Source organism: Helobdella robusta (assembly GCF_000326865.2).
Source record: "Helobdella robusta unplaced genomic scaffold HELROscaffold_227, whole genome shotgun sequence".
Classification (NCBI taxonomy): Eukaryota; Metazoa; Annelida; class Clitellata; order Rhynchobdellida; family Glossiphoniidae; genus Helobdella; species Helobdella robusta.
The window spans coordinates 1-11,874 of record NW_008704202.1 but is presented as its reverse complement, the minus strand read 5'-3'; the positions used below and the strand labels follow the sequence as shown (position 1 = coordinate 11,874).

At 31.3% G+C, this 11,874-nt stretch overlaps 1 protein-coding gene across 1 annotated transcript; it reads right to left on the bottom strand.

Annotated features, from left to right (window-relative positions):
- Positions 1–5,052: 5,052 nt before the first annotated feature.
- Positions 5,053–6,444, bottom strand: HELRODRAFT_195108 (hypothetical protein; the record flags this gene model as incomplete). Its single annotated transcript, XM_009018831.1, has 2 exons — positions 5,053–5,424; positions 5,457–6,444. One exon carries the CDS (start codon positions 6,442–6,444, stop codon positions 5,521–5,523), a length of 924 nt encoding a protein of 307 aa, XP_009017079.1. The 3' UTR covers positions 5,053–5,424; positions 5,457–5,520.
- Positions 6,445–11,874: the final 5,430 nt, after the last annotated feature.

The following is an 11,874-nucleotide window of genomic DNA, read 5'->3' as shown; positions in this document are numbered from 1 at the left end:
CACACACACATAGAGAGATATACATACATTCTAAACTGCGGCGTTCTATGACATGAAGAATCGAAATTCAATAAAAACACCTTCATTTGCGCATTTCAAAAGTATTCTAATTATTATTGACGTTTATACTGTTATCAATCATTAATTTATTTGCTCATTCATTGATTCATGATATACAATACAAATTACTTAAAGTCTAAAATCTATAAATTGTTGCCAGACTTTAAAATATGAAATGTAGTTATGGACGTAAAGATTTTCAATTCATTTTTATTATTAACTCTTCAATTCATCATTTTTTTTATGAAAATTTAAAAACAAACAAAGCATTTTAACTTCAATTTCATTCCAGTTTCACCGTGCCGGGTACAGTGCATACAACTCACCATCTCCATACATACATGTGAAACAACACATCAACAAATCACATTTTGCAGGCGGGGATCTCAATGCAATCGAATCTAATCACTGCAATAACATGCCAGGCATTTTACCGCTACACCATCTCAGCGTTGACATCTTTTGCATTCTCAAAAAGATTCATTATGCTCATATAAAATAATGACAACTAACAACTAATGGAATGATTGCAGGGAAAAAAGATCACAGTCAACAACGAATAGTGAAGTTCTTGTGTTACTTATTGAATATCACCACATTTCAACTACTACAAAGTGTTAAAGATCGGGTTTTGTGGAGTTCGATGGTCGCCAATGTCCTGAAAGGATAAGGCACGAGAAAGAAGAAGACCTAAAAACTACAGTTGAATTGTTAACAAAATAATTAAAGGATTAGTAAATATTTTGATGCTTTGATATTTTGTCATCAGAAAATCTGTTGTAAAATTAGACGCACAAAAAGTGTACAAATGTTTTTTTCTTCTTAAAAATTAAAAATTATTAGAAAAGAAAACATTGTTTTTAACAACATAGAAACAGAAAACTTTAACACATCTATTTTTTTACAAGCCATAATAAAAATCGCTGAATATTCGTCGATGTAACGTTCTGCGTTAAAAACTTAGTTATTTTTTTGGTTGCTTAGCGTTGAGAATGTTTTGGAAAGAAAATTTTTTAAATTTTATCTTTGAGTTTTGCCATCTTTTTTTAGGAAAATCGAAAAAATGTTTCAAAAATTTTTGAATGGAAGACGAATGCTCAATCGACACATCCTCGCGATGCTGCTTTTTTTTATTTTTAACAAAATAATATCGCCAGATGCTCAACTTTCCAGTGAATATCTTTGGCAGAAATTTTTCCTTTTATGATTTAAAAAAAAATTTATTAAAAATGCCGTTTTTCAAGGCCCATTAACTCAAATAAAAAAATGTCTTCATATCATCAGTAAAGATTTTATTGGACATTCGCAAAAATATGTTTTTGCTAGCTTCTGCTAGCCAGCTGCAACAACCTGTATTCAAAATTCATACGGACTCAAATTATATTATTTATAAAATTATAATTAAATTATACAATTTATATAATTATAAATAAATTATATTTTTATTAGCATATAATCTTGTATCAATCATTCTACAGGCCTATGCACCTCATTAACCAGAAGCTGCTTCATTTAACAGGATTTTTCCCAAGTATCTGACTGTAGGTTGTACGGCAGAATAAAGATAAAGTGCCGTAAGCTCTATCTTGAATGCTGTCGTAAAGTCGCAGATGATGACGAATGAGACAGCTTCTGGTTTATGAATGATGATTTAATCTTGTGAATGATGACTTAATGTTGTAAATATTGTCGATATGTCATACACACATTTTGTCTTAATTGTGTAAACATAATCTCCTTATATATTGTCGTATTAATGGCCTAGAAACTGTTTTAACATCAAGGTATGTTTAAAATGATTAGGTTTTTATTGTGGTTTATAGTTTGCTTGAACTTCAAATTTATTTGTATAAATAAATTATAGATGACCATTATCACATTTGTTCCTAATTTTGTTACATCATTTTGATTGTTTTCAAAAATTGTCTTGAAGGATAGGAGAGTATTTTTTCAAATATGTCTCGAATGGTAACTTGTGTAAAAATTATGAAAAAAAAAAAATTCGAATCTTTGAAAATCAAATTTTTATTTCGCAGACCAGCTGGGAATTAGGAATTATTCCAGACAGCTTGCTTCAAAAATTTATTGGGAAAAATTGAAAATTATTTCAAATGTATGCTTGTGTATGTGTGTGTTTTGTGTGTATGGTGTGTGTGTGTGTGTGTGCGGGTGTGTGTGTGCGTGTGTGTAGTGTGAAATGTTCTCAAAGATTTACGATGCTTGTTAATTTTCATCACAAAGTACATCATCTTTTTACGTAAATATTCAGGTTTTAGTAGAAATGCGTGCGTGACGTTATCTGCTGGCTCAATTTTATTTTTCCATTGTTTTTGAAAAATTTTTATCAAATTTTATTGCAGAAAATTTAGTTAGAAGTCAATTTATAATTTGCTTTCACATTTTAAAAACCATTCAACATCCAATTCGGTGTTTGAAATAAATATAAATTTTATTTACTAACGTAAACTCATTATCAGCGCGTCTTTAAAAAAACTAATTAAACATTCTTTATTGAATTAATTTTGACGTGTAGTTTATAAAACAAATGAATTTGAACCAATCACAGTTACTTGAAAACCACACCCGCCCTGAAACTGCATGCAAAGCAAACGAACGTGTTAACTTGCTTGTATGGAGTTGTGTTGCAAGTGCACGCATATTTTTTTCAATTAGTTTTTTTAACGAATTTTACTACTTAATTTTTTTTCTAAAAAAAAAATTAAGTAATTCTTTTGGTCCCAATGTACGAGTAAGGCTTTTTGCAAAGTGTAATATAATTCAGTTAGTTTGAAACTGCTGAAAACTTAATTGGAATTTGCAGCAGAGTTTGAAAAAATGGGTTTGAACCGAATGGAAGGTGCAATTATTTACGTGTTTGGTGTATCCTTTGGATTGCATGCACGTATATGTTAATCGATGTTTCTCTAGTAGTCGTGTGTTGGTGTGTGTGGTTGTTTTTTTTTTATTGACAGCATATGCAAATACAAACTGATTTAGAAAAAAACAGCCAGTGTGATTTATGTGGATTTGAATGTCTTAGTGCTGAGATGAAAGTTGTTGATGATGTTTCACATTTGCAACAAAACATTCCGTAATGACGTGGTAGGTCGGTTGATGTGAAAATATTTGTAAATGTTAGTATGCATGTTTGTGTGTCTGTGTGTGTCTGTGTATGTATGTGTGTAAAAAATGTATCGATATGTGTATGTGTTGTGTGTGTGTGTGTGTGTGAGTGTGTTTGTGTGTGTGTGTGTGTGTGTGTGTGTGTGTGTGTGTGTGTGTGTGTGTGTGTGTGGTCTTTTCCTTGCGTGGCGTGTGTTGATTAATGAGCATCAAACGTGTCTAACTCGATGGCAGGTAGACACGCTTCGTATAAATGATCCTTTCCAACATGTTGAACACAGAAACAATTATTAACTTCGTCGTACCAGCAAGTTTGTTTAAAATGTGTTTGGAGGATACAATAAAAATACCCACTGAAAATTGTTTTTTATTTTGTGTGTTGGTGGAGTTTCTGGGAACACACGTTAAATAACTTGTATGTTTATTTACTTTTTTAAATTATTTATTTGATTATTTATTATTGAAAAATATACAATCAAACATCAACATTAATTCATTTTATAAAATTTTTCATAAATTTTCGAAAGATGAAATATTGAGAAATTCGGCCAAAAAATCTTTTAGAGTTTACGATAAAATCATCTTAACAATATCCGACTGAAGTTGGACTAAATGAATAAATGTATAAGAATGTGGAAGAATAACATTAACCAACAACCACATCACATCAACCACACTGAAGCAACCACATCCCATCACTACAATGCAGCAACACCGCCTTCATGATGGTTCTGGCATTTATTTTCTCGCGATAAGGAGGATAAGACATTTCCCTGAAGATGCCACATAGTTTATTGACTTTATTATAATGGTCGGTGTTAGTTGGCCGATTGCTCGGTTGACGGCCAGATTGATTGTTTCAGTTGTAGGTTGGTTGGTTGGTTGGTTGGTTGGATGGTTGGTTGGTTGGTTGGTTGGTTGGTTGGATGGTTGGTTGGTTGGTTGGTTGGTTGGTTGGTTGGTTGGTTGGTTGGTTGGTTGGTTGGTTGGTTGGTTGGTTGGTTGGTTGGTTGGTTGGTTGGTTGGTTGGTTGGTTGGTTGGTTGGTTGGTTGGTTGGTTGGTTGGTTGGTTGGTTGGTTGGTTGGTTGGTTGGTTGGTTGGTTGGTTGGTTGGTTGGTTGGCTAGCTAGCTGGCTGGCTGGCTGGTTAATTGGCTAATAGTAGAATCTGCAATCCAAAGAAAAACTATTTAATTATTTTAATGTTTACCATTATAAATTGCTGATTATTTAAATTTCATTTGAATTAATCATGCATTTGACTGTCAAAATAATAAAAAATTGTTAAACACTGCAACTTGTGAAGAACTATTTAATCTGCATATTATTATCTGTTTTAAATGAGTGAATTAGTGAGTTTACGAATGGATGAACATGTTAATGAATGAGTGAGTAAATAAATGAATGAACGAGTGAATGGGTGAATGAATGAGTCAGTGAATGAATGATTGAAGGAGTGGTTACCAGCTAGAAAACGTGCAACTTGTGCTTCAATAGCGGGAGCCATTAAAGGAGAAATATACAACAACGTAGGGAGAGGTTTCTATGCTATATTGCTGCTTAATAAGAGGCTGTGCTACGTTTTATTGTTAGTATAATTTTCTTAAGATGTACCCTAAACTTTGCTATGTTTTGGCGGTGAAATTACTAATGTACATATTCACGCATGAACACACGTACAATCAAACACTGCAGACACGCATCCAACACGTAAACGCAACACCCACACGCACACAGATGTATAGGTTATTATTACAGAATTAATTTTCCAAGAAACAGAAGTCTTGGTCTCATAGCCATCAAACTGATGGTTTGTTATTCTTCTTTGTTATTCTACATTTTGAAAACTTAAATAGCGTACAGTAGAATCGGAAAAAAAATAACTTGATCTACAGAAAAGTATTTGTGTGAATGATGTTTAAGTTGTAATATTTGGTTTAACATAAAAAAAATATGTCTCCGGCATGTAAAAAATATAAAAATAAATAAAATGCAGTTAATAAATTGATTAATTAATTATTAATTAAGACGTTTCATGTATTTCAAATTGTTTCAAGGTTTAACAAAGTTAACAAACAATTCACAACGGTTTCATAAAATTGTTAATTCAAATTTGAAACATTTGTTTGCGAAGTATAAATTCAACATCATAAAACAAAGTTTAGAGAAAAAAAAGAATATTTTCAAAAAAATGCATTTTTTATAGCATCCTGGTTGTTGCAACCATTCATCACCGATTCCATCCATGCGATTATTTGTTCTTAATCCGTTCAGTGGTTAATTGTAATTGGTTACAAAGGCTGATTATTGTTTACATGTTCAAAGTTGCCGTTGTATCCTAATTAATTGCCAAATCCAATGTAATTTCATGTGAACTGTCTAAATTGATCATCCTGTCCAAATCTTTCGCCGAATGAACGCTGATGACTCGTGAGGCTACAATGGATGGTTTGGTGGACCAGCGATATTGAGATTCTCGCATCAAAGAACTCTGCAAACTGCGACTAATTCTCCTCTGCCTTTTTCTCTTTGACTTACGCTCAGGTTGGTGCTTGCCTGCTGTTTCATATTCATAGTGGTCAAACGTCATGACCGTTTTGTTGTAAAAGAGTTCATTCGATGCAGAATTTGAGATTTTGTTAAACAGCACAATTTTGTCACTTTTAAGGTTGTAGTGACCCATTTCACATACGGAATCATTTTGCGTTGTTTCGTCTGCTTCTGTTTGTATCTGCTCCGAAAAGACTTGGAATGATGGCAATTCCTCAATTTTTTTCCAAGAATTAGATTGCTTGGGATTCGGCAGCACCCTGTGAGTAAAGTCGTAGGTGTATTTACGATTAATCACTTCTTTCACATTTTCTTTGTATTCGTCCAGAACCGAACTCCTTCTTTTAGAAAATATTTCCAATTTTCGAAATTTTTCTGATTTTTCTCCAATATATGAATGTCTTCCCTCCATATTTTTTGATTTTTTCACGCTGATGTCGTAGGAATACTTGCGTTTCAGCAGACCGTACCGCAGCTCCTCATCTATCGGACCACTCGAGAGAAACTTGCTCTGCATTTTTCTCTTCTTTGGTGTAACACTTTCTTGCGCAGGCGCTGCATCAATTTTTCTGCATGACTTCAAGTGAACATCACTGCAACTTGGTAGCAATCCCTTCGCTATGTTGTAAGAATTTCTGCGTATCATAATGTTTAAAACATTTTCTTTGCATTCCTCCAGGCTTGATTTCAATTTGAATTTCAATTCAGACATTGTAAGTTCGGGATAATTCGATTTGGCAACTTTTAGTAACAATTTTTGGTAAACGAGCTGATAATTTCTAATGTTATCTCAGGCATGAAACTTGATTCTGTATATATATATATATATATATATATATATATATATATATATATATATATATATATATATGTTTCTTGAAATGAATACCAAACACGATTCTTTGTTAAAAATGAATACTAAATATTTGCTTTACACTAAATTGTATTACTTTATAATGACGAGTTGTAAAATCAGACACTAAAAAGATTTGGTATTTAAAACAACTTTGTGATTTTATTAGTGATTACGTACATTACTTTGTTGGCTGGTACAATCAGGTAGTGAAGTAGATGACTGGTTTCTAACATACTTCTCAATTAATTTCATAAATATTAATAAAATGAACAGATTATTACATTTAATTTATAAAAAAAACATATTTCAATGGTACATCAGACAAAAATTTTCAACCAAGTTTCAAAATTAATAACTGAAATTTTTATATCAATGAGATTTAGTCTTCAAAAAGTTAATTCACTCAATATCTTCCTTCCAAATTTCAGAAGTTTAATGAACAAGCAATAAAACAATTTGACCTCTTTTAAGCCAATAAAAATGCATCTATTAAGACATGTCTTTGTTTTGTTAGTTTTTTGATTATCACTTTGTTAGCCTTATTAGTTCAATAGATGCCTGCTCTTAATTTGATATTTTACCGTTTATAAAAGATTTTACAATTAGTCAATTTTTATTTTTAATAAATAATTTTATTAGTATTCACTGTTTGCTTGTCGGCACGATTAAATTAGCATAGTAGATAATTAAGAAATTAAATTAAAATGATGACTTTGCAGGAGAAAAGGTACATCTCGTGATTCATTCAATTAAATCAGTTAAATTTAACCAATTAAGAAAGAGATGATCACGAAGCTAAAACATCAACGGCATGTCTTAAAAATGACAATTATATTAAAGCTGTTTTAAAAGTTTTAAAAACGCCAATTAATTTTATTCTTTGTTCTTTGAACTCGTGAAACTTGGCATAAAGATGTTGACTGAATAAATCTCTGAATAAATCTCGTGTTATTAATTCGATATAAATTAATATAATTTATAGGACTCTTCTAATTAGCTATCAGTTTTTGGAAATTTAAAAAAAATTATTCATTTATTTCATCTAAAGTAGTACATTCAATTCCTTCATCAACAACTTCAGCAAAATATGAGAGAAACAGCAAATAACAGAACATTGAAACTAGTTTGATAAAATTCATCTGTAAGATTCCGACTGATTTGGTTTTTTGGGGGGAATTTTTAAGAGTTAACTTTTTTTCTGCTTTGTTGATGCTCTGTTTCTACTCCTGGTGCTGAGCGCTGCGATAGAGTCGCAGGAATTGTACGCTCGTTAAATTTTGTTTATTGCGGATTTTAATGGATAATGTGTTGTTTAATGTCTTCAGCGTATGCTGGTCCCTTCGTCGCTTGTAATGTAACTTGTCATCGTTTACATGAGATATTGTTATTGTCGCTACGTGATGTTATTGTTGTTGTCAGTTGATGTTGTTGTTGTTGTGACGAGATGTTGTTGCTGTCACGAGATGTTATTGTTGTTACGTTATGTTGTTGCCACGTTAAGTTATTGCCAACTAATCGTAATGTGACGTTGTGCTGTTGTCAGGTTACTTTTGTGAGGATATGTTGTTGTCATTTGGTGTTATCAAATGGTGTTGTCGTCAATAGGTGTCGCTTTCACATGATGTTGCATTGTTATTATTTTTGTTATCGTCGTCGGAATATGAGTAACTTTGATGCGATCTTTTTGTTGTGGTCTGGTTTTTTATTACTTTTATTATGCACGTCCATCGCTTCTTTTATTTATGCCGTTATTTTCATATTCTCATGTTTAGCTAATTTTTCTTTTTGATAAAATAAATTATGTTTGATGTAATATTGTCAAACAACGACAAGCACGCTGAAATGCAGTAACGGATTGAAACGTGTAGAATGTTATATTTGATTAAGTTGAAAAGACGTACATGAAAAATATTTTCACTAGGTACTAAAAGTATGCTTCATTAATGCAAAAATACAACTTTTCGTTTCACACAACTGATCAGTAAGAACTGAAATAGACTCTGTAGGAAGTATTTACTTGAAAGCAACACTGGGAAGAAACAATGGCGGTTGAGTTTGTTGTGTAGCAATAAATTTTGAATGCATTTTATTTGTAACATGGGTGCTTTCTCAGTTCTCGTGTCTTTATTTTCATTTGATTTCTAAAACCGCAAAAAGCCCATAGGCACGTCATTTCAAATCCAATTTTCAAAGGCTGAAAATTAAGAACAGCAAATATAAACAAGGCACCTTTTATGATCACATTAAAGAATATTCATTTACATTGAAATAAGCAGTGAAAAACAAAACGAGCACATGCACACAAAACAAAACAAAAACAATACTTACCTACCTTCAACTCCCGCTTTGATAGCTAACTACATTTCATCGACATATACGCATATGATTTCTTTAGATTTCTTTTCCAGATAAATGCACATTTGTCCAAATGTGCATGCACACAGACACTTGTATACTACATCATACACACACACATACACACACACATACACACACACACACCACACAAACTTACATGCACGTAACATACACACAAATACCTAAAGAATAAGAGTCTAAATTTTTTTTCAGTTCAATAAAACATTATTTAAACTATTATCCATTAAATAGTTGTTATGCCAGTTCCTAATAAGCAAGCTTTTACAAATTTGAAAATGAAGTATTTCATCATGTACAGTTCAACCGATTCTATGTTTAATTTTTTTAATTCAAATTGTATTTTATTATAATATAATTTGAAGCATACATACTCTCGTCCACTTTCCGTGTAGGATTCCTGGTGAGGCGGTTGAAGTATGGTATGGTATGGAGAATTTATATAGCGCCCCTCTATGTAAAACTCAGAGGCGCTGTTCGAGAAGCTGCCGGTGGTGTGCATTTGAGTATTGTTTGCGGTCCGCCAACACTGGCAATTGAAAATAACACACCGCTGTTTAGCCGTTAATGAGTAACGACAAATCACTCTGCCCTACAACGAGGAGCTAATTTATTGTTGGGCTATTATGACAAATTACGTTTGTCAGTGTTGTTTTGAATCTGTTAATGTAAACTTTCCAATGTGAAATGTCTGTGATTGTGATTTAATGTGATGCTGTATCAGAATACTGTTGTTGCGAGCGATTGTTGATGTTGTAATGATGGGTTGTTTGTGGTAGACTATGGGTTGATGTTTTGATATGTCCGTATTTGATTTTGACTGATTTTATTGACTTGAGAATAGAGTTAAACGACCTCAAATTATCAACAAAAATATATTTTTTTTTATTCGTAGAGTTGTATTGTTAACTGATTTTATATTTGTAGTGTTGTTGAATTTTGTAGACGCATGTATGTATTTCATTTGTGGGGTTGCGTGTTTCTATCATATAACGCCTATATTATTCTGCTAAACCGTTAGGACAGCGAAGGTTTTTATGGCTGTTCTGTAACAGTTGCTGCTATGCATTAGGACGAAGTAAGTTATCTTTAGTATGATTAAATTTGAATGTCTTTCTTATATTCATTAGGTTCGCCGGTTTGTTTTCTATTTTCTTCTTGATATTGTTGATGTTGAATGTTGCTGTTTTAATTTTTGTAAATGTGCCTGTAAAAATACCATATTCAGCATATATTCTTTGAAAATTTCAGTATTTTGGTTCGTTCACAACTTTTTTGGCTCCTGAATTTTAGAGGAGCATCTTATAAATAAATAAATTGATTGATTATAAAATGCTTCAAATTTTTGGTAACTCTCATCCTAGTTTTTTTCATTTTTATTTTGAAAAGAAGAAATATATTAAGAAACAAATTTTTTTAATATTGTAAAAGAAGAAATTACTCTTGGCTGTTTGAAAATACACATTTACAACTTTAAAAAAATTTGTATATAAGAACTATCTCATAAGTAGATGTATGTATTCATATCTATTTATGTTGGTAATAGACCATAATTTTTACAATATTCTATGAATTCGACCGAATGTTTGGCGTTAACATGTTTGTAGTTCGTTTATTCAATTGGAAAACTATCTCAACTTTAGTGAGAAAAATTGAAAAAACGAACTACAAACATATTAACGCCAAACCTTTGGTAGAATTTATAGAATATTATAAATAAAAAATATCTATTTATATATACATACATATACAACGTATGACATAAAATTCGAATGCATTAGTCAAATTACAACAATCATATTTTAAGTTCAAAAATTTGAGAGTTTGTATAAAAAAACTGATGAGTTTTTTGTCTGGAAATTTACAAAATTTCTTGAACAATCTGAAGACAGACTGTTATGGTAATCAACCTCATCAAACAAGCAAATTAAGTTAAAATCTGGTGGTTGAATTTCAAATGTGTTCACTGATTAGTGAGATGATTTAAAAGTATCTTAAAAAATTTTTATTATTTACTACTGGATTTTTATAAGATCGATGTCGTTTAATTCATTTTAAATCAATTTCATCTCTTCAATCATTCGTTTATTTTTCTAGGATTATTCTATTATGGAAGTGGAGTAAGCAAAAATTGATATGTAGGTGGCTATTAAAACATGTCAGACGTGGCATTATTGAATAAGGAAACGCAATCCGGGCTATAGGTTCATTCATTCATCTATTCATTCATTCATCCATCCATTCATTCATTCATTCATTCATTCATTCATTCATTCATTCATTCATTCATTCATTCATCCATCCATCCATTCATTCATTCATTCATTCATTCATTCATTCATTCATTCATTCATTCATTCATTCATTCATTCATTCATTCATTCATTCATTCATTCATTCATTCATTCATTCATTCATTCATTCATTCATTCATTCATTCATTCATTCATTCATTCATTCATTCATTCATTCATTCATTCATTCATTCATTCATTCATTTGTTCTTTCACTTAGCTACTCATCCACTTAACTACTCACATACACATTCACTCATTCTTTTACAAATTTTTTCTTTTTAAACAATTTAGTAGCAGTAGCAAAATTTGCAGATCCTCACAAGAGTGTCTTAATCATTCATCCAAATATAATTCATCAATCATTTATTTATTCATTAATGTAACTGGAGAAACATGGTACAATTATTAATTATTTATTAATAATAATAAGATAATAATAATAATATAATAATAATAACGTCATTTATGTAGCGCTAATTCAAACGACAGAGGCGCCCCGAAAGAATGAAAAGTGTGATGGATGGAACAAACAACAAAACGAATTTACAAATTAAAATTATAGTTGTTTAATTAAAAGCAGAGTTAAGATAATGAGTATTCAAGGTTCATTGAG